Source organism: Anas acuta, chromosome 14, assembly GCF_963932015.1.
Source record: "Anas acuta chromosome 14, bAnaAcu1.1, whole genome shotgun sequence".
Lineage (NCBI taxonomy): Eukaryota > Metazoa > Chordata > Aves > Anseriformes > Anatidae > Anas > Anas acuta.
The window spans coordinates 7818631-7842524 of record NC_088992.1 but is presented as its reverse complement, the minus strand read 5'-3'; the positions used below and the strand labels follow the sequence as shown (position 1 = coordinate 7842524).

General features: G+C 40.6%; 1 protein-coding gene across 1 annotated transcript; it reads left to right on the top strand.

Annotated features, from left to right (window-relative positions):
- Positions 1–1331: 1331 nt before the first annotated feature.
- LOC137864506 (uncharacterized) lies at positions 1332–23894 on the top strand. Its single transcript, XM_068698618.1, is given in 17 exon segments — positions 1332–1619; positions 3584–3928; positions 4529–4579; positions 6571–6647; positions 6884–6940; positions 7722–7836; positions 8438–8477; positions 9447–9558; positions 12351–12567; positions 16575–16919; positions 17254–17607; positions 17703–17792; positions 19296–19355; positions 21027–21079; positions 21706–21790; positions 22253–22283; positions 23393–23894. Coding segments are annotated over 17 exon segments (2226 nt in total). The 5' UTR covers positions 1332–1498; the 3' UTR covers positions 23466–23894.

The window sequence follows — 23894 nt, the reverse complement described above, 5'->3', positions numbered from 1 at the left end:
AATATTGAGGTAAATGGGGATCATGTTTGTGGACACTTCTTGGAAAGTGAAAACAACCTGAAACATTTTAAATGTCATGATTCCCTCGCTATTAGAGGTAGTTGGCAGAGGGGACTTGCGCCCTGCTCTTGGTTGATGTTGGTCACTTGCTGAGCCACCAGGAGGAATTCAGCTGGTGCTGAACCCTGCCCTGACACGGCTGGGGTGAGTTCAGTCCTCAGCCTTCTGCCAGGGTCAGATTGCCCTGCCTTTTCCACCCTTGCAGAGCAGTTTCAGGATACTGCTGGTAATGATCAGAACAATTCCTGTAACAGCTGACTGCAGTGTTCTATTTCCCCAGAAAAAAAAAGCAAAGAGGAAGCGTTTTCTTACACAGAGACCTAAATCTGCTTTTACCCTCTTTGTACAAAAATCACCCTTTCTCCCTCTTTTTTTCTCAGCTTTCTCTCTCAGGTTTGCTGCTGGTGTTCCTCTGCCTTGACTACTTTTGTCCTTTATTTTTTTCTCCTTTTTACTGAAAGAAACTGTTACTTCAGTGACTCTGCTTGCATTTAAGGTATTCAGTCCCAGGTGGCTGTGTTGGTTCTGATAAGGCCTAGCTTTATGGTTAGGGTATGTTTTTGGAAGCACTTCTGCTGCTTGTTATTTATAAAAAATAATTCCTTACAACTTGCTTTTGTCTGTATAAAAGGGTATGAGGTAGATTATCTGCTTCAGCAAAGAACATTTGTTGGCTGGAGATCAAGCACACTTTATCACATCTGCAGTTCTAGTCCAAACAATATTAAAATAATATATATCCTCAAGATGAGTTAGGGAATCCAGGGAGCCTGGACAACATAGTTTCCACCCTACTTTTTAAGTGACTTCTGTGTTGTGTTACTTTATACTGTAAAAGCCCAGGTATATGCAGGACGTTTAAGAGTAGGATGATGATCGCTGGCAGCTCTGCTTAGGCTACAACTCCCGAATGGTGGGGAAGTTTCCAATGTTACCAAATTACAGCTTGACAAGAAAAATCACGTTTGCTCAAAGTAGCTCTGAACTACTTAAAAGTATTAGAGCCAAAAGTTAATTATTAAATGCTAGATTAATAGTTCCAAGTCAAACACTTTCTGTTTATGACAGTCCATTGCCTGGACTAGTTTTCCCCCTAATTTTACATACCATGGCAAGAAAAAGGTATGGGAACCAATGCGGAGCGTTGTATTATTGTTAGCTCTCGGCTTGGTGAAGCTGACAAAAGTTTCTCCTACTATAATTGCACAGATTAGTGAAGAAAAAACAAAACAAAAAAACAGAAGTATATTTTTGAAGTACTGCTAAGTACTTTAGCCTATTAGTCAAACCACAGTCAGCAAGCATTCAGCTGTGTGTATCACCAACAGCAACATTAGAGACTAACACTAACCACAGGAAAGGCAATCCTGATCAGACTAAAGGGCATCATCCTGTCTGAAGCTGACGTGCTAATACTGAGAAGTAAAACCAGAAGTTTATGAAAAAGACAGGCTTTCTTGAATGTAGGTGCACAAAGGGCGAACACGAGTGTCCCTCATCTTCAGCCACAATGTCTCTTCATTTCTTCCTGAACTGGATTCTTCTGACCTTGCTTACAGGTAACTAAGCGGGCCTAAAAAATAGCCGGGAGCGGATGGAGGTAACATGCAGCAATGCTTCTGAGGGTTGCTTGGCACAGAAACTGCAGTTTTGCAATAAAATATAACTTCATCGCAGTGGCTCAATACTCTTCTGAAGTTCTTTTTAAAACAATCGTGTTGGAGCTATGGTGGCTTTAAAGACACTGCTTCTTGGGCTGTCTGCTAGTCTTACTGTGAATTATCTTTTGTTTTCCTTTTTTTTTAGATAACAATGTTCTGAGACTAGCAGAGATCTTAAAATCATTTTAGAAAAGATGTAAAATGGTTGTTTCACTTCAACAGGCGTTGTGAATGTGAACGCTTAGGTAGACAAGGAAGAGGCCAGCTGCAGCTTCTAGTGGTTTTCAGACAAGATGAAATCGTATTGAGACAAATCTATGATTTCTCCTTTTTTTTCTTCTTCTGAGAAACAACCATCCCTCTAGGAAAATATTGTTAAAGTCACTAGCAGTGAAAACAGGTTGCAGAAAGGTAGTGATATAGGCAGATGGACATTAAAAATTTGGTGGTAGGATATGCTCAACAGACAGAAAAGGGATATTATGGACATTGTTTCTTCTAGTTCTTTCTAAAGCCTTTTATGATTAGATTAATTTAGGGATTACTTTTTATATTAAATAAACTACATTATTTCCAGATATTAGTTTCTAGTATGTTATTGTGGCAAAGTTTTTGTATGAGAATTATTTATAATAGATTAGTTTAGAGAAAAATGACTGAGATGAGCTGGCCAATACAGCTTGTTCACAAGGAACAATTGTAGTCAAGCCATAGGGTGCTTGGGATCCACCGGCATATGTTGGCTGACCTGCCTAGGGGAGAGCCCTTCCTTCCCAGCGATATATAGGGTTAGACTTTTAATAGAGATAGTTAGTTGTTAAAATATTAACTACTTCTATATTTGCTGAAGTGAATTCTATCCCTGAAATACTAATGTGGGTAGATCAATGTACACAGTTGATTCAATGCTAATGGACTTGATAAGGAAAACGTAGTAGTAAATTTTCCTTATACTTCAAGGCTGGATGTACATCTCAGGAGCCCTCCTGTGTGAACTGTTAAAAGAAAGCAGTTACAGGATGGCTATGACAGTCTGGATCGCCAGAGCACATGTGATTTTGGCTGGCACTTAACAGAGCTTTTATTAAAACTCTCTGAAATGGAATACTGACCAGAGTGGTTTAAATACAGCAAAAGAAATAATCTCGCTGTGATGAATGGGCTATGGCTTGCTGTATCTCTGTCTTTTGACTTGAATAGTGTGAAATAGCTTTCTGGAAACCCCAAAATGGCCTCTAATGGGAACTGAACAAGCTAGAAACTTGTTAAGAATGAGGGGAAAAAATAAACTAGTGTAAAAAGAAAGTATAAAATTTCTCAGCAAAGCTCTGAAAAATCTGATAGGAACTGGCCAAATCTGTTATCAGGGAAAGAAAGGAAACAGCTGTAATTCTGATAAAACCTGCCAATCAGTGACCTTTCATTGAAAGGGAGAAAGTGTTTCCTACAGTGGTTTTAATGAAAGTCAATGTCTTTCTGTTCCCCTATGCCTGGCTTGGATTAAATCTGAACTAAGGGAAAAATAAAGAACTATCGAACTGGACATGGCTAAAGAGAAGCCACAGAGCTGTGCAGATCCAAACTCTGTACTGGCTTCACCTTTCTGCCTGCCAACAGAGACTGCAGAAAACACTTTTCTTGTTCCTCTGGCTACAGACACTTTCTGAACAAAAGCACTGTCCAGAACGTTATTCCTCACCATGCAACAGTCCCGCTGGGTTTCACATCTTTTTGTTAAAAACCTAATCCAGCAATGCCTGGTGTTGTTGTCAGGATGGATTCATTTATCACACAAGATGTATTAGAAAATTCCTCTTGCACACTCTCTGCTCAACAACTACATTTTGTGCTTTTGCCTGTAGGCCCCACAGTGTCAGAGCTACTTGTGATAGGAGAGGTTGGACAGAACATCACCGTGCCCTGCTCTTACACAGTTAATGAGAAAAGCGGCACCACGTCGATGTGCTGGGGTCGTGGCCGCTGCCCTTCTTCCAAATGCTCCCAGACTCTTGTCTGGACAGACGGCTGGAAGGTGACACATCAGTCCCACAGCAAGTACGTGCTGAGAGGGAAGCTGCATGCGGGCGACGTGTCCCTCACGATCATAAACGCCAAGGAAGCGGACAGCGGGACCTACTGCTGCCGCGTGGAGATCCCGGGATGGTTCAATGATCAGCTAACAAATCTTCAGGTTGTGATCAAGAAAGGTGAGTGTGGATGAGCTCTCCTGCGTGAGTACTATTTTGGTAAAGTCTGAATTTTGAGGCTTGTGGTGGAAATGATTTCTGTGGTCATCCATTGGATGACTGGCAGAACTGCCACGAGTGCTGTTTAAATTAAGCTATCTTTCATAATGTTGTAATCCCAGTGCAGTCAAAAAAAAAAAAAAAAAAAAGTAAAACAAACAAACATGGTGCTTTGTTTCATGGTGTGCAGTGCTACTGAGTTTTCTTACAAGCACTATTTGTAGAATTCCAGAGAAAGGGTGGTGTTCATAGAAGACAGTGCTCCATCCTTTTCTGCTAGATTCTGGAGTAAAGCCCAGGGACACAAATGTATATAAACAAGGTTTTCTAAAGTAAATTCCTCCTTTGAATCTAGTTTTTCTCTACTTATAAAAAGCATGCTAGTATATGGAGTAAGTGGCTCACAGGTGTACGTGTGTAGCTGGTGTTAGCACACTTTTTACAGAAACATTTTCTCTTTTTCACTGCATGCATGCACACTAAATTAATTATGATGTGTATTGGCTTTTTGCTATTTTATTTTATTTATTTTATTTATTTTATCTTATTTTACCACATCAGCTAGGATCTCTACTGCAAGCCCTCACACTTACACCTCTACACAGACCTCAGGTAACTTCTTTCCAAATATTAATCTCAATAGCGTATATAAGCTCTATTGCAAATGGAGGTCTTAAGAAAGAAACAAGTTGTTAGAAATGTCTTGGCTAAAATTTACTAAACTTTACTACAGAATTTGAGATCAGAACTTGGCTTGTAAATTCTACCTGGCATTTTATAGAAGGCCCAGCAGAAGGAACCTGTACGTGTGAGAGGAACTTTGTTTCCAGTTTTTAGGCTGAAGTAGATGATACATTGCTGCTGCAAGTGTTGTTTTCATTGTGGCTGTTTTTTCAGCATGTGGTATAAGAAAATAATAATAAAAATAAAATATATAAATATTATATTATAAAACATCACATATAATCATATATTAATGTATGTTATATATTATATATAAAAAAAGTAAAAAATAAATACTGTTTTCGCCTTGTCATCTGAAAACACATCCCATCAACAATGAAATCCAAGGTTTTAGGAGCTGCATGTGTGCTCACTATTTAAACAAATTATTTGTTGCTCAATGTAATATAACATAGAGCTGTGTTATTGGGCTAATTCAGGATCCCATCTCCATTACCTGTAAATTATCAAGGCAGACTGTAGAAACAGGGCAGGAATTTTATGATACAGCACCAAAGTATTGTTTTACCCAGCTCTAAACTGTCTCAGAGGCTGGATGTATCCTCTGTAGTACATGTATATTTAATAGTCTCAGGTGATGCCCTTCATTGTGTTGGAACGACTATTCCTTACCCTGATTCTTTGTTCCACTTGTAAGTTTGTACACTTCTGTCATATACCCACTAAGCTGTATCCTTTTCAGTCTGTAAAAGCCAACTTTAATTTTCAGTATATGTGGGAGAGTTCGTAGTCTAATGATAGCTTATTCTTAGGATTTTGGAAAAAAAAATAATCAGGGATGCCCTTTGTATTTATCCCTTGATCTCAATATTTTTATTTTTAGTTAAGCAACACTAAAATGTGACAACAGCTGCATTTCCTTTTTGGAAGAAGAAGTGAAAACTTTCTCAGACCTTTTTTATTCTAGTTGCAAATAATCTGTCTTCCAGTCTTACTGCTCACGGGTTTTCTTAACCATGTGACATCTTAGCCGTTGGAAAACAAGGAACAATTTTTTTGTGCTTTAAGAATACAAGTTAATATGTGCACATTTGTGCAGAGGGAGATTTGAAAAGGCAGGTGGCCTTGTTCCTCTGATGTAGGAATATTCCAGCACCTCCCTCAAAAAAGAGGACAGTGAAGTAGACGATACTGCACTCTTCAGAATAAAGCTTCTAGGATAAGGTTAACCATTTGAAACATCAGGAACCACCTGGGGTTGTCATTTGAAACATCAGGAACCACCTGGGGTTGTCATAAATTGAACAGGAACTTTTGTTTTCAGGAGGGTCTATGTCATCAGACAGCACGGAGAAACTGAGATGATGTGGAAGACAGCCATTCATAGCTCTGTTTTAAATATTGAAAACTACTCTGGGAAATTACCTCAAAATCTGCTGCATGTCATTATGGAAACATATCACACTTCAGTCAGGCTGTTTCTCGCATAGTTTTGATATGGGATTTCGAAAGTGTCACTTGCTTTCTGCAGCACCGCACCACTTATTCCTTCAAGGCCCTGAGCTGGTGTTAATCAATTTTGATCAGATAATCTAATTTTGCATTAGGCATCCACTGCCTCTTCTGGGCTATGAAAACCGAAGCCCACCTTGGTAACTCCAACTTTCTAGGCTCTTTGTTGAGATAGCAGCATTTCCTGGAAGGAAATCAAAGCTCTGAAATAGGCAGTAGAGGCTCCAGTATCAGGAGGTTTGTGCTACCTTCTGAAGGCACAAACTTCTTTATGATATGCAGATCCCAGACTCCTGAAAGATGTACTTAGGTTTGATGGTCCCAGGTCAGCAGTATGAATTCCTCTCTGTCTAGGCAGAACAGCTTTCTGTGACAGTGATGTGTTGGTTTGTCTTGCTTTTGCTCAGCTCCTGGGAGTGCCAGTGAAGCATCCTTTACTACTGAAACGTGGCCATCAGTTTCTGCTTCAGAAACTCCTCAGACTGTAAGAATTTCTGTTGTGCTATAGCATATTGAGATTAAGCGGTTAGCCATGCAGTTCACTTGTAGTGCTTTATTTTGATTGCAAAATAATGTGTTTTTTGTAGTCTGCACATTTAATGCTTACTAAAGAATACTTATGTGGTCATTATTAAAGGGGGAAAAATGCTTTGCTTGCATAAAGTATTTCCTTCCTACTAAGGTGGGAAGATATTTAGCAACATCTACATTGCCTTTCAGGCCTCTGGTTCTTACTTGAGCACCTCAGACTACTTAGAAGTAACCTCAAGCCTGCAGGTATGGAGGACATAGGGGAGAGTCAAAATTGGGCTACCTGACAGCACAGGGATACACCTGCATTGCCCACGGGGTGGGTTTCAAATAGGCAGCCCTGTCTGCCTGCTGAGTCTTCCAGCCCATGCTGCATGTTAACAGGCAATAGCATCACCCAAATTTTGTCAGGAAAAAACAGCCTTTGGGAAGGCCTGATATTATGTACTATGAGCTAGTATGTACTGTGGGCATTCATATTGCTGCATGTGCAGAAAGTCAGGGACCACGCTGCCTTTCAACATCTTCCCAGCTTTTAAGGGGAAGCCTTTTTTAGAGGCTAGATACCTAATGGCTGGTGTCAGAGAGAAGTTTTGCCTTAGTGAAGTCCAGCACAAGGTGAAGGCATGTTCACTTACAAGGATAAAGCTTTGAATAGCTGCTGAATAAGCTGACAAAAAAAAAAAAAAAAAAAAAAAAGGAGGTGTATGTGTGTGAGGGGAACATACCAGGAGATATTTTAATCAGAAGTTTAAATAAAAATATTCACCAAATAGTATTGAACTAGAATTGAAATGGGTTTGGCCATAACTTCAGATACTTTGACAATCTTAAGAAACATATTTAACAGGATGGTTCACACAACTGCTGCATTGTGGCTGCTTGAAACTAGTCCTCTATCTCAAATTAGGCTCTTGCTCTCAAGTGTGTTTTTACTGCAGGGCTGCAAAATACACAAATTGCCTCTGGGTCGTGTATGGGCTTTTTGCTCTTAGTCCCACTGATCCTAATCTGTTTTGTTTGACAGAACGAGTCCATACCAGTTCACAGTCAGCAGCATTCAGAAGGGGCAGTTTATATCAGCGCTGGAGTATGCGTGGTATTTCTAGTCGTCCTTGTATTGGGTCTGTTGCTCATTAGACGTAAGTACTTCTTGGAGGTGGTTATTCAACAATGGGCTGGGTATGTCAAATCACAGCCATGAGAAATGCCATATATCTCTTCTGTGTCATGGGGACAAGCTGATGTCTCTGCATGGCTGTGCTGCAGCTGCCTGCCTGGGTCTCCTGCCCAGTGCCTGGGGCAGCTACCAGCATGGTCTCACCATCTCAGACACCACAGCTACCAGCTGACCTGGGGTCTGATGAGGAGATGTGCGATACAATCCCACATCCCCTTCCCTGCTCGTTTCCTCATGGGTACTACCCATCCCTCAGCTGCCACCTTGTCCAGGTCCTTCCCAATGAGGAAGGAAGATGCACTGGTTTCATGGAACTATATCCAGTTTTCTTCCATGTGCCAGATGTGCCTCCTTCTCCTTGGAGGCTCTTGGTTAGGCCAATCCATATGAATTTGACCTCATGGAAATTGTGGGGATTTCCTACACTGAAAACCTCTGCTTAAAGTTCCCTAATTTAGTTTCTTGCATTTTGTTTTCCTCACTGAACCTGCTACTTTACTTGTTCCTGATGGTTTAAAGAACTTTATTTGCTTTTCTTTCTTTTCATTCTGCACGATCTTTAGGATATTTACATAATATGAAGAAGATGAGTAACTTTGCAAGGTAAGTATTCTGTTTCTGCTTTAGCTAATAGGACAAACTAGGTCCCAGAAGGAAGCAATTGTGACTCCTCCTAGATGCATGCTCATTGTACATGCATTAAATTTGTTTTCTTTTTTAATCTCAAGTTAATGCAAAACATTGCAAAACAAATTAATAAATCCTGCTATTCATCATTAGTTAATAAACAAAAATGAATGTAACTGCCAATTCATTGCATTAGGGAGTAGGCAAACTTCAAGTATGGGTTCTCATAAATGGAAAAATGATTCATCATTAGTCACATTTAAGTAAGCGTTTTTGCATATTTCACATTTTTTCCAGTGAGGTGGTTGATTTAACTATCTGGTCTTTTGTCTCTTTATTGTCTGTTGTTTAACACCATTGTTTTCACTTTTGTGCAGCTCTGTTGCATTTTGGAAACCAAAACGTGCAGACAACCAAAGTGCCCTGGAAGTTGAGATCCATGCAGAGGAAAACATTTATACAATACACTAAGGACTGGATGCATGTGTGCCTTTGTCATCACTGGGACATTAAAAATTTTGCAAAATGTTAGCTGCTCTCTCTGCTCTGCAGCTAAATGTGACTGGGCTTCTGAAGCATCATTCACCCCATACTAATAAAGTAAATAAAAGCTACAATTCTAATTAAAACCTTTATCATCCTGTTCCAGAGACAGGAATCCTAGTTGCTTGAATGGAAATTTCCAGAAACAATAAATAAATTTACCAGATACTATCTGCTTCAAATTCTCTCTTCCTTTCTGGAAAAAGAGGAGGTGCTGGGATGACTACTCAATCACAAAAGGAAAACAACCCACATATTTTTGAAATTTGTCTTTACCACATATTGTATATGCCAGCTACAAAATGATCTGTGCCATCTGAAGGGAGGAGTAATCTCATAGCTGCCATGACTATGGCATTATATATGCCATTCAAAATACATTTCATTGAATTTTTGTTAAAGCTGGGTATGCTCACTCCTGGTAACAGCTCAGTTGTGCAATGTACTAATTCCTGCCTACCCCCAGTATAAACTGGAGAAGTTCATCCCCTCATGGCTCCTTGGAGCTTATGGAGTATTCACTGCTTTCTTTCAGGGAACCATCACTAAGTGCATTTTCCTCTGCAAAATATGTCACTTGCTGTGGCTTTCTCCTCAGGCTTGTATATGCCCTGAGAATTCTCAGGGTGGAAAGTCTCACCTCCAGGCCTCTAAAGCAACTAGACAAAATGTAACTACTCTGCAAAATCAATTTAAAAATTATTTTTTCTCTTAGTTTATGGAGAAGTTAGGGACATTACACAAAATCTTAGCTGAAAGTTAGTTCTGCTTTTACACTTCCGTAGATTCCAAAAAACTCTAATTTGTGCTGAATTTATTTGATGGCTTTTAGCTGATAAATAGTAACTGTGGCCTACAACCTTTCCTGTATTGCTCCCCATTTAGACTTTTGTTCTCTGTAACACTAAGCTTTGGCTTATTTGAGAGATGGAGGGAGCCCTGTGGGGATGAATCAACTCTTCATGCAGTGTTTATACAGAAACAACCCACTCAGATCAGCATTCACTGGAAGGACAATTTTCTATGACTGTTCTTAAGAACATGTTTTGAAACAGATGCTGAGGACTTCCTGAAAGCACAGAAAAGTGGTACAGGCAGGAGAGAGACCAGCTCTCAACCAGATACTGACCAGTGCAAATTTCACCCTGAAGCTCAGCCCAGGCAGCAGTGTGGAATACCTAAAGCAGATGTTGCTGCCACAGGGAAGGATAGCTGACCCACAGCCAACTCCTATCGTTAAGATCATTTTCAAGGGAACCATGCAAAGAACAAAGCATTTTCATTGGGGTGTAAAGGAAAAATAGTAAAATCAGGAGGTATTTATGTTAACAGCTGAGACACTTTTGGCCACGGTCTGGTTGTGCTTTTGTGGGGAGCTGAGGTCAGTGGAGCAGTTACCCCTCCCTCCATTCCCCAGCTGGTAGAGCTGGGAGGGCTTTCCCCTGCAGTCCTGGAGAGCCTGGCTAAGGTGGGATATTGCAGGTGAGTGTGCTTGCAGAGGCTCACGGAGTGGGGAAAACCTCCTCATCCTGCTGAGGAAGGAAGAGGTGGAAATGGGCAAGCTGGGATGTATTTTGAACCAAAAAGGTTCAAAGTGCAGAGGTGAATTCATGGTTAACTAAAGAACTAAGTGTGGGAGCACAAGTATTAGGTGATTACCAACCCCGCTGGGCAGGGAAGGCAACTCTGCTGTCTTCATGTCATGTGCTGCCTTGTGTAAGAAAGTACCGAAACTTGAATGGATCTATTAGTTTTAGAGTTCTGTTGTTGGACTATTAGCAAAAAATACCAAACAAGAATTACTGTCCCCACTGCAGATGTTGTTCTCCTTCTGTCTAGCTGAGCATATGTCGCGTCTGTGGGCTCTAGCCCATGACCAGAGCTGGAGGAAGTCTCACCTGATCTCTGAAATAGATCTCAGAAAACTTTCTTAACAATTTCTGCTTCCTGCAACTTTGACTTTATAAGTCATCTCTACTGGGATTCAGTTAGACAAAAAGTGTGGAGTTTCTAAAATCATTGAATTCCAACCACTCATGCTTTTAAGGAGCTGGCAGACTGCTAATCATGAAAGCTGCTTGCTCATAAGGAATTTTTTCTTAGTATTACAGACAAATTCAGGCTAATTCTTATATAAGAAATTTTTTATGCAAAATAAAGTTATAGACTGTTTGATAACCATAACTTTAAATAAAGTTTCCTTTCTGCTGCTGTCTGGTTACTCTGTAAACAGACTGCAAAGATTGTGCAAAGCAAAAATTTCACTGTAGATAAGCAATATAATACATACAGGCAGAAGCTCTCTCTGCTTTTTCATTATTTCCACTCATGTCAGTTGATCTTGGAATAGGTATTTCAAAACAAGCCCCAGAGATGTACAGGTGGCACTTGGAACCTGTTCACCCATTAAGAGATTATCCAGCTGCACACAAACTGGCAGCCTATTAGCCCTTACAAGGCTAATGAGCTGAAGGGATAGCACTCTACCTCTCCTTCTCTGCCTGCAGGAAGCCACTAGATAGCAGTACAAGTGCAGAAAGTGAGGCAGATTTTACTAGTTCTTCCCAGCATACTTGGATCAGCTGGATTTTGGGTGGCCTTTTTCAAGCCCAGTTTCACTAAACAAACAAAGCTGACATAATGCCACGTTCGCCCTCTTCCTTCCCTAGTCACCTGCAACACGCTGGCCAATTCTGTTTTGAAAAACGTCATGGCAATTGGTAGCTGGATAAATATCAAATTAGTGCCTCAGATGGGTTTCAGCTGCTCCCTGCAGTGACATCAGCTGAGCATTGGCTCAAAGTAGCTTTGTAGGTCCCTTCTAACAGCACTATTCCATTCCATTCCCTTCCTTCATGCTTTGTCCAGTCCTGAATGCCTTGAGTTATTCCCACTCTATTACTCATCTTTTCCAGAGTAGAACTTCCAGAGAATATCTTCATCAGTTGGTCAGAGAGAGTTTTAAAAAAAAAAAGTCAGAGTAAAAAAAGAGTATTGGAGATGGTGTGGCAGATCTTTAGAGTCCTTTCAAGTCTGTCTTTGGAAATAGAAAATACAAAGCTGGGGAAAGAAATAGAGGGGTCTTCAATCAGAGGGCAGAATCACGGGCAGTGAATGGGTTAGGAAAATTAAGTAGAAGACAGAAGTGCAGATTAAGCCACATGTTTAGGACTGTAAAAACACAGAACTTGTGCTTGCTGCTCAGCACCACAGAGCAGTAATTGACCTTAAGAGATACATGCAAAGACCAAAGAAAAAATAATATAGAAATTTCTGGTGGTAGTACCGTGCTGAGTGTCTTGGAAGGGCAGAGAAGAAGGTTATTATCCAGAAGACAGGAAGAAGCAATTGCAATACATAAAATCTGGAAATGGAGAAATGATACTTCAGTGGGGCTCACTCAGCATCTCTGGAAGCTATAAGATCTAGTTTTCTTTCCTTCCGCTCATTGACCCAGAGTCTCCATCAGCCAAAATGTTCCATTTCATGTTGTTTCGATGGATTATGATACAGATCTTTATAGGTGAGTCTTTACCCACTTGTTTGTGTGCTTGCTCAGAAAACAAAAAAATTGTAATGTTAAAAACAGCAGCACTTGTTTTTCCTGTATATGTATGCATTACAGTGAAAAAGGTTGTAATTGTATTCAGAATTTCAAAAGTTCAACTTAATGCTTTTTTGCTTTTAAAAAAATGTATGTGGTTTCTTCTGTCTGTAAATTTGGTAAGTTTCTTCTATTCCCCTAAATTATCAATTTACTATTGCCAAGTACTGCTGGTTTTGCTCATCCATCTGTCCCTCCGCTATGTACAAGCCTGATGCAGCCTGAGCCAGGGAATTGAAATATTGACAGAATAATGAATGCATATACATGATAAGGAAAGGATTTTCTGAAACTCTGAGGGCTGTCTGCTGCTTGAACTGTGTACTGTCATGGAAAAGCATGGCTGGAGATTCCTCTCCTTCTAAACCCAAACCTTCAGTGCTCATCCATCTAGGATCTGAATCCTAAAAGAAGTATTTGTCAAAGAAGAGTAACTTGGGAGACCGAGTCCTGCAAGTGTGGTTGGTATCAGCTGCACTTCTGCATGCATATTTAGGCTTCGGAAACGCAGCATCCAAATTGCTGAATGTGGTTCATGAAATGTCAGGCCAGCAACTTTCAGTGGGACATGAGCTCCTAGTGAGAGATGTGCTTGTAAATCACTGAGGCATTTCAGGAAATATTTTAGACAACTAAATACTAATGGCCAACCTCTGCTAGGATGAAATATCCAATATACAAATATAGCATTTACAGCAGCTGCAGTGTTCTTAAGTCACTCTGAAAAGTAGTGGAGAGGTTTGGTTAATGGTGGAAGACACTGAAGGGCAAGCAGCGATTAATTCCCCATGGAGGCATGGTAACAACTTCCATGGTGTCTGCTGTGCAAGTGGAGCTTTGCCACCACTTCTGTAGCTCAGGGAATTCCATATATTTTCAGTCTTTTACCAGACTCAGCAGAAGAAACAGGAGGCCTCTTTCTTTGTCATATCTTCATTCTTAACATAAATGGGAGGTACTGGCCTCCATTTGCTCTTCAGAAACTTTCTTGTATGGGGAGCTACTGAAGAGTGAGAGTGGCTTTTTGTTACTCTCCTCTCTTTAACCCAGCTCCATGCTAAGAATGGGTAGTCTTAAGACTCTGGAAAACAGCAGACTGGCAGTTTTAGCCTTTAGGCTTCTTTTTTGTTTATCAGACATTTTCTTTGCAACTTCATGAGTACAAATGCTTTAAGGAGAAATATAATAAAAATAAATAAAAAAGGACTGATAGGGAAAAGATGTGAAGTATCTTCTAGATAAAAATGGAAAAAGCTATTCCTGAAATAGATCAAGAAAAAAAAATAATAATTTTCTAACCAGCTGCCTTGACTGGGGGATGTATGTTTTTGTTCATCCATTGACCAGTCTACAGGATAAAAAACCATTACACCAGCAACTATTGGAGTTACTGCTTAATGCTGTCAATCACTGAGGGTTGTTTCAAGAGAAACTGTATACAAATATGTGTGTGTGTATATATATGATCTGAGCAGTTATGAACACATTATGGTTTTAGAAGATATATTAAACATCAGAAGTCTATTTCTCTCTCAGTTGCATTAAGGATTTAGAATGGCAAACCTTGCTGACTACAGTGGGACTGTCTGGGTACAGCTGATGCTCCGAGTGCCTTGGGTCAGATCTGGATGCCTAGGCAGGTCGTTGCTGTGCACAAGAGCAGGATTCCTCTAACATTAAGACTAGAGTGTCACAATTTAACCGTCTCAGGAACCTCTTTCTTAATTTCAAGTCATTTGAATTCAACCCTGCTTACTATTTCTTCTGGAAAATGTGTCTGTGCAAGAGGCTGCAGCTGAGAAGGAAATTACTTAGTCTTTGCAGATGTTCGTACTGTTGAAATGAGGCTGTTGCAGTACTGAAGCTTTTCCTTCTAATCTGCAGTGAAGACAGATGCTAGCTTCTTGAAAGAGGACTTGAAACTGCAGAAACAATAACTTCCTAGCAGTGGTACTGGTGGGAAGCTACCCTGGAGACACTCTGGTGCCTTGTGTCTTCCTTTTTTTTTTTTTTTTTTTTTTTTTAAGTTCAGGCCTTTTCTTCTTTTACAGAGAAGGGCAGGCAGATTTTCATTTGTTAAAGAGTTACTTAATGAAGCTGCTTTGGCACTGTGCAGAACTGAGATGAAATGAGAGCAGAAGATACGCCCTTTCTCCTCAAACAATGGTGATGTTAACTCCAAGAATAGTTCAAGCTGGTCTTGGTTTTATACACATCATTGTTGATTGGTGACTTGAAAAGATGTGTTAACCTGCTCCAGAAACTAACTCTTTGCTCCTTTATGGATGCTTTCAAGGTCAACTGGATGAATTATTTTGTTCTGTTGTCATATAAAGAGAGTATTTCTCTGTTTGTTTTCTCTGTTTGTATCTAGGCAAATGAACCTACTCTTTCCACAAGAAAAACAAGCAGCCATCTTGCAAAACCTTAAGCCTTACTTGGAAATTCATTTTCTGGCACATCCTACATTCATTTCACTGCAAAAGCTCCTGCCCTTCAGACCATATTGCACATTGTTTTGTCTGCTTCTACTCTTTTAGAATTTGGAGCAGTGGAAACCTGAACCAGTCAGCTTATCTTGCCAATGGGATAAGCAATAATGAAGCTGAAATGTCATCCCGATAACAAGTCGTGAGGCAGCCTGCCACTGACTAAAACCTCACCTGGGGAATAGTCCATTAAAGACAAAACAAGAGAGACACGGACACAATTGGAAGCATCTCTGTTTGCTATCTGGGAGTCATGCCAAAAAAAAAGACATTTAAACAGCTGGCAAAATAGAAATGTTTGGTAAACCAGTGCCAAAGCTGTTGATAACAGCAGCAACTGCTGTAAGTCTCTCTTTGGGGTGAGCAAACTGACCAGGAGATATCAGATCTGTGGGATGATCCTATTGCTGCAGCAGAGGACCAGATCTGGATATTTCCCAGGTCCCTTAGTTCCTGCTCCACTGTATGTAAATAATAACATGGGAGAAAAGGGCAGCGAGATAGGAGGACCAACACATACAAGATGAATATAAACCAGAAGAGATTTATCCCTGTATGTAAATGTTTTTTGTACGGTACCTTTCATGAAGAAAAAATCCCTTTTAGGGAAATCTGGGAATTGCACGGGCAGTTAAGGAGGAACAATAGGTAGCAAAGATTCAAACCAGATGCTAAAGTGGGTATTGGCTCTAAACACAAAGTAAAGCTGGTCATGATGAGTAAAAGCATAATTAAAATGTGTGTCTATTCTTTTAACAGTGGTTTAACACTTGCTGTTAAAGTTCCTGTGTACACTGTGCTCGGCAAGGTAACTGAGACAGTTGGCAGGGCTTTCTCAGGGACAGAAAGCAGTGCACTTTATGAGAATAGGTTCTCTTAGACAGATCCCTCTGCTCTGCCAACTTAATTAGGCACTAATTTCACACAAGAATTTTGGATCCTGCTATTGACTCTGTCAGGAAAAGGCAACCATGACAACATTTTCTGTCTGTTTGAAGAAGCTGATGGTGGACTGAGAAAACCAGATGCGTTTCATACCAGGTTTCTGAACAGCTTTCAAACAGTCTCATAGAACAGGAGGTGGGATGGGAGCAGAATTCCCAAATTCCATTTTACAGGTCTACTCTGCGCTTGGGACGTCACCACATGTTTGATGTGGGAGATGTGTTTTGTGAGCAGCTCTACAGCAGCTGGCTGGGGCTAGAGCAGTCAGCCCTGCAGCAGCAACAAAAAGCCAATGCTTGCAAGCTCCTGGTTGATGCCCATGTTGCTTGAGGCCATCAGCTGCTACAGGCTCCCAGGGAAAGCCTGTAGGATCACAAGAAGTGGGCAGCCTGCAGGCAGTGGTGTTTCTTTTCCTGCCAAGTTTTGCTGCATAGGCAGTCTCACGTCTGAGACCACCAAAAACCCTCACTTGTCTTTCTTCTTCCTTGACAGTGCACACCACATCTGAAACTGTTGTTAGAGGAATAATAGGACAACCTGTCAGATTGCCTTGCTTCTACCAGGTGGCACGAGCGAAGGACATCTCTGATATGTGCTGGGGAAGAGGCCCATGCCCAAATTCAAAGTGCAATAACAAAATTCTGCACACCACTAGGGATCGGGTGACATTCAGAAAATCTCAGCGGTACAATCTCCAGGGCTATATTTCCTATGGAGATGTGTCTCTCACGATACGGGAAGTGAAGGTAGAAGATGCAGGTACATACTGCTGCCGCATAGAAATCCCGGGTTGGTTCAACGACATCAAACAGAACATAAAGCTGGTGGTGGCTAGAGGTGAGTTTTGGGGCCTTCTGCAGGTTTTTGGTCTCTGCCACACAAGGTTCTGGTCCTTCTCTTTCTGTGAGAGGGTCAGGGAGTGGGTGCTTGAAACCTGCAGAAAAAAAAAAATAAATAAAAGCAAACTCACAAATCTGGGAATTGGGAGTTGTTCTGGCTGAGGCTTGTTTTCTCCTCATTAGACAACCATTTTAAATAGCAATTCTCCCACTTTCATTCACAATACTTTACTAGATAGATACTTTCCATTCACTTCTCTTTTGGCTTTTCCCACAGTCAGCTGTGAATGCTCTGATCTAACTTTTCTCTTGCTTACGATTTTTCCATGCAGCACCTTCAGTGAAGACAACAACAACGAGAAAGACTCCTACTTTTGGAGTCTTCTCAACAACTCTTGCTCCTCAAGCAACCTCTGCTTTTCAAGTAACAACAGAGGCTGCTGTCCTCCTGACAACCAATGTCCCCCTGGCAGCAACTGCAACCACCGAGTCTCCAACAGTAGAAATGCTGGAGACAGTTGCTTCCACAGTGTTTGATGTGACACCAAGTGAGACTTTTCCAGAAACAATGGTTACAAACAGACTGGTTACTCTCCCAGACTTTTCAACTGGTTTCCAAGCAGCTGATACGAGTACTGAAGATGATGATGTGTTCTGCTCAACAGAGCCCATCCCTCTTCCTGAAGGTACAAAGAACACAGGGGCAAGAAGCATTCGAACACGGTATGAAGACCCCCCTAGTCAGTGATCTTTACCAGCGTTTGTATTTATTTTGTTTCAGTGACTACTGAATTCCCCAGTACAGGTCTGACTGCAGACAAAACTGAATGGGCCAACAATTCTTTTGTGATAGAAGATGTGCCAACTGTAGGTGAGTACAATAACTTTGGAAAATCAGAAGTTGCATATTCAGAGAAATGAAGATGTCATAAACAAAAACATTGACAATTCTTAAGAGTGTAACAAACATTTACTGAGAGCTATTTATTGCATCTGGCAGAAATAGGTATTTGGGGTCCACTCAGAAATTGTCAGAAATCAGGATGAAGCAACAGATGAGAAACATGTTTTCAAGGCCTCTAAAGGAAGTAGATTTTGAGTCACTCGCTACTGTTGGGTATCTCAGGTCTGAGTGAAGTTAAAAACTGCTCTTTGTCACCATCCAAGCTGAATTGTCAGATAACTGATTTGTCATCACTGTGAATCCACTGAGCTTTCCATTGCAAATACTCCCTGACTGGCTGGCTTTGAAACTCGATGACTATATTTGGCCAGATGTGGCCTGTAGGCTCAGCTCTCCAGTGCCCAACACGTGCCCTTGGTACTGACAAAAAGCAGCAAATTGCCACAACTATCAGTCATTTCCTCAAGAGAAAAGGAAATGGGATATGAAATCATACCATGCCTGAGAAATGAACAAACTTGCATGAAATTGCACGCCATGTCTCTCAGCCAAATATAAATAGCCCATGTTATTCAGGTGTCACAGACTGCCCACCTGATACCTGCAAATGGGGATTTTAAAAAATGAAAGCTAAAATTCAAGAATATATTCAAGGATAAATCGTATTCAAGGACATATCAAGGATATGTCATGTTTACCTGTTAAGAGAGAGCCTTTGGTTTCAACTAGTGCCAAGAGTCTCTGATCTCTTAGAAATATAGTAGTTAGGTTTTTGCAGGTCTTCTTTTGACAGATATAGAGATTTAGAGAAGAAATAGAGTTTAGGAAAACATTCCTGAATGCCCGTGGAGAGGGCTTATGAAAGTGACTTAACTGATCTCTTGAGCATTTATGAGCATTTCTCAACATTGTTTTACTTCTCGTCTTTCTGATATCATGCTGGATAATGCCTATGTTGTGTTGTAAATAGAGAGTTTTGGAAAAATTCTTACCTCCAGGATTCTGGGGGCAACTTAAATTGTCACTGTGGGCTAGAAAGAGCCACCATAAAAAGAGTCACAGCAGACAATATATCACACTTACTGAGTAATGAACATTCCCACGCATGCAATAACTTGCGTCATGCTATTTCCGAGCGCCAAACCACCACGATGTGTGAAAACGCTGCAGCACGGTTAAGCACTGTCTGTTAATAAAAAAACACATATTCCTGCATGAGGATTGTATTATTGCAGTGTTTCAGAGGTACTGAAAGGCCACTTGAGAATTAGAAAAGGTGAATGCTGTCCAGTTTGTGTTTGATGGAGGCATGCTTAAGTAAAGCCCAGGCAGAATCCTGCCTTTTTATTGTTAAATATTTTCTCGTAAGTATTTGTCAGACAGTTTGGCAAACTGAGCTCTGCGATAGTTGTTTTGTGCTGACCAGGCTCTCATTTAGTTTCTCTTCTGTCTTTGCCTGCCTTTCCTCAGCAATAGCCCTGCTGGTGCCAACCGAACTTCAGACACAGGAGACAACCCTCGGTCCTTCAGGTACGGAGAGGAAGCACCAATAGCTGCTGCCAGCAACCAGGTTGAAGCACGTTGCCAGAAGGCTTAATTTTGAATTGTGGGACGTGTGTCAGAGTGAGACGTGCACGTCTTGTGTATTTGGGGGTATTCCTGCTGAACTTCTTAAACTATTCTTTTTCTTTTTTTTTTTTTTTCTTTGTAAATAACTTATTGTGTATCAAATGGAGAAAGTGAGGGAAAGCTGGATGTTGTAAGACAGGCATAAGGCAAAGTGCAATGTTGACACCTCCCTGGGATTTTCAGAACTTGCTAGGATTTTATTAGCTGTATTTATTATCAGCCAGAATCTCTTTTCTACTCCAACACAAATTTTTATTGCATGCGTATGGGCTACCTGTGCCCTGTTCATGTCTTTGGTAACATTCAAACACATTATTTGGTACATGGAAACAAATCAGCTCAGCTGTCATAAGGAAACTGATCAGAACTGAAAAATTTGGGGGAGATTAGGTTATTCACTGAATCAAAACAAAACAAAACCAGAAACATTTGCTTAAATTTGTAGAGATTTAAAAAAAGAAAACACACCACATTTCTAACAGGATTATTTGTGACCGTCAGATCACCCTCTCTGCCACGTGACATTCTGTGAGCCTCATACATACAGCATTTCCTTTTCTGTGGTCTTGGAGGACATAAGCATGCTACATATACATGCCCTGGCGAATGACTCATCTGGTCCCCATCACATTTTGCTAACATGGGGGCTCCATGGTAGTTCTTTTGTCCAACCCTTGAAAGTACTACTCATCACAGTCTTTCTATATGTTAGGGTATGCTCTAATGCACAGAAACTTTCCTGTCATAAGATGTGAGCTGTGGTTTTGATTCACTAAGCTGAGCAACTCCTGCTTTTAAGATGACGTTAAGTATTGGATGAAGAGCTCCAAATACTTAAATACTTCTGTATTTCATAGCATGTCACAATGAGACAAGGCCCAAGCCAAGATTAATCTTTCTGTGACTTTAAATTCACTAGCCAATTTAAGGTGGTAGGACAGCAGCAGCAGCAACGTTTGCTGCAAGATTACTTGAGCATTCATTTAGTTCACTCCTATATCCAAAGCTTAGAAAAACAAGAACTGTTTTCTTTTTAATTCCTTAAGATTAAAAAAAATAAAAAATAAAAGGAAAGAAACGAAAAACAACATAATTTTCATAGACCTATGTTAAATATATGGTAAGTAATCTGAATATAAATATATTTCCTGTGGTTTCTTGCACTAAGGCAGGTGTCAAAAGCAATTACATATTACTCTGACCACAATTAAACCTTGGCAATTCCTCCAGTTAGGCTCATACCTTATTTACTACCTATGCTTTCTGCTACATCTTGTGCTTACAGAAGTTAAAACTCCCTCACAGGAGATAAGTTTCTTCTGTCTTACTTCACTGACTATCTCTGGAAGCCTTCTCTTTCCTTGATGAAGACTGATGTTTCCTGATGAACGCCTGATATGCAGTTTGTGGCTGAAACAGATTGTTCACTTCTGGTTGCAAGGCGCTTTATTTCTCTTACCCAGGACCAAATTTTGCCCTCCTCTTTCCTTGATTAAATCCATCACAACCACAGTGGCCCTCACTCCTTCAGATGACTGTGCCAGTAATGATTTCCATCTCTTTTGTTTTCAGAGACTTCAGCAAGTTCAGACAACAATGCTCAGAAAGTTGGTGTAAAACTTCCAGTAAGTTTCAAGAGTGTTTGACTAATTGGATGCCAAAAGGACAGCAGGATGTTCTAGTGATTTTCAGTGCATTCATACTAAATGGGCAATATTTGCAAACCAGTAGCTTGAACTGTTGTTTAAAGCTCAAGATTCATCTTCCTCTTGTCCAGTGAATAGAGCCAAAGCCTGTGAGCATCCCACCTGTATAGCACACTTCAAAAAGAACTCTCATCCCCGTCACACCTCGGTATGAGAGGCAGAGGTAGCGTCCTCAGGCCATGACCAGGCACCTGGGATGGTTTTTATGCTTCCCTGTCTCTAGCTAAGGGAAAGATGAAGGTGACTAAGCTGCTAGTTTAGATACCTTAGTAAGAAGTTCATATTAAGTAGGATGAATCTAGGCTCAAATGTTTCAGAGACAGATTGATTAAATATTTAACAAGCAATTAATGTTGTTTATCATGATCATCGTGATGCATTTTCTCCATAATTTGTACAGGCAAGCTCAGAAAAGTGTTACAAACTCCAGCCCAATGCAGATATTTTAGAGCTCTTAGCCACTACAGCAACCTACTCCTGCATGAATAGGTCTGAAGTAGGCATGCTTTCTCAGACTTTTCAGTTTTTCCTCTTCTTCTTTCCAGTTATCCATCTCTGTCATTCTCAGCGTATCTCTCTTAGTGGTGTCCATTCTTTTGATAACGATGTTGACATCATTGTTTTGGAAACGTAAGTATCCTTCAGCACCTAAATTTTAATGTTCCTAATGCTGGCCTAATGCATGTGTCCTTCTGTATCTCTGATTAATCCTCTGGTAGATCTGCCATGGACCCTGTGACAACACTCAGTTAATTTTAGGGGAGTTGTTGTCCATGCTCTAGGACTGTGCCACCACAAGGATGAGGCGATGGTGGGGAGGCAGCAGGAGGAAACCTGTGCAAAGAACCTGTTCACTGGGCATGGTCCTGACCCATCTTGTAGGCCCTTGCTTTTTCGTAATGTGGTCCCATAGTTTAATGGAATAGCTCTTGGTGGACGTTGGTGCAACTGAAAACAGAACAAGGTCCTATCTTTCCTGCTTAACCCACAGAACTTTTGTAACTTGCTATCTTTGCTTATGAAAACATTCGATTGATTCAGTAGAACTATAGGTGTCTTTCTGCCATTGTGACAATATTATTTTGCTTCTAGGTAAACACAGAAGGAAGTTCATATTGAAAAGGTAATCCATTTTGTCACTTCCTATTAAAAGTTCCAATGTAATTTTTGTTAGAGGCAGAAGGTGTTTCCTGCTAATTGTAGTGGGAGCCGTACTGGCTTGTGGTGCTGATTACCGAAGCTGTGGTTCGAGCAAACTTCAGACAGCTTCACTCCAGAAAATTAAACAGTGGTTCCTGGAAACTGCTTCTACGTAGTGAGGAACAGACATCCAGGACACTGGAGAACTTTAGCAACTGACACTTTTTTGCAATCTAATGAGCCCAGCTTAAGGAAATACCTAATCTGCATTATTATTTGATCATGTACCAGGGCATGAGTCTAGTGAAGTTGATTTGAAGCAATGAAGAGTTAAATGGTTATGGGGATTGTAAAGATGAACTTATCTCATCTGCTTGTGATTGCTCAGAAAGAAAATGGGGGGTTATGGGCAGTCCTTCGCGGAGTCGCAATTCACGCCAATTCACACACACACAAAAAAGGGCCCAAGGAAGGGCACTCTGCAGCAGTGTGAGAAACCAAAACTTTCACCAGTAGATAAATCTTGCAGCCCTTGTGGGGCCACTGCACCCTGTCACATCCTCGTTGGGTTACATGAAGTTATACACAGTGATATCAAGGTCACTAGTTCAATGGAGTTCAGAAATATATAATTATGATGAACCGCCTGGTGCAGGTGTTCCTAATAAGCTCATGTCTTCTGGCTCATCTGGATTTTCTCTAGACTGTCCACAGGTTAGCCCAGTGAAGTATCACCCCAGTTGCCAATAACTGATACTATTTTAATGACAGATGCCCCCCCCACTGCGTACTCCATCTAGGAGATAAAGCTTGGGGGCCAAGGAGGGGATCTTTTCTGAATCCCATAGTGGTTATCTAACAGCTGTCATTATAAGATCTGAACATGCCTTTCCTATCTGTTAGACTAATGCAAGCAAGGTCATTACTTCACTGGTGTAAATAAGTAGGCATTGTAACACTGAAGTCAACAGACTCAGTAGCTTATGGTCTCTGTTTCAATGGGAATTTGCCAATATTACAAATAAGAAAAGGTGCTGTGAAGCACCAAAGTGCTTTTGCTCCATCCATAGTGGTCTATGCTTCTCACTGCAGCCTTAGACCAGCTGAAGATCAGGAAAAAGTTTTCAGTGGTGCCGAAGGAGAAAACAACATGTTTGTCCTGTGAAGAGCTCCTGGGTCATCTGTAGACACTGGGGGAAGGGGGGGAAGAAAAAAAAAAGAAAAGGATGGCTGCACTGAAAATAAAAAGGGCCTGTTTCTAGCGGCACTGAGAGATGCTTATGAGCTGTCAAAATATCAATGGCTGTAAACCAAGGGCCAAAGCTTCAAAGAGAAAATTTAAACCCTTTGCCATGTCACCTTTAAAGCTCTCTGTATAAAGAAGCTTCTTTCAAAGGCATTTTATGCATTATTCAATGGTGTTTCTGGGATCTGTATTCTTACTAAAACCACATTACAGAATTAAATTTGTTTCTTTCTGTGTTTTACTAATGTTATTCCTGGAATGCAACCTATACTGTGAGGAACAGAAGAGCAGAGAAATAACAATGAATGCTGCTTAATTTTGAAATGTAAATAAATAAATAAATAATTA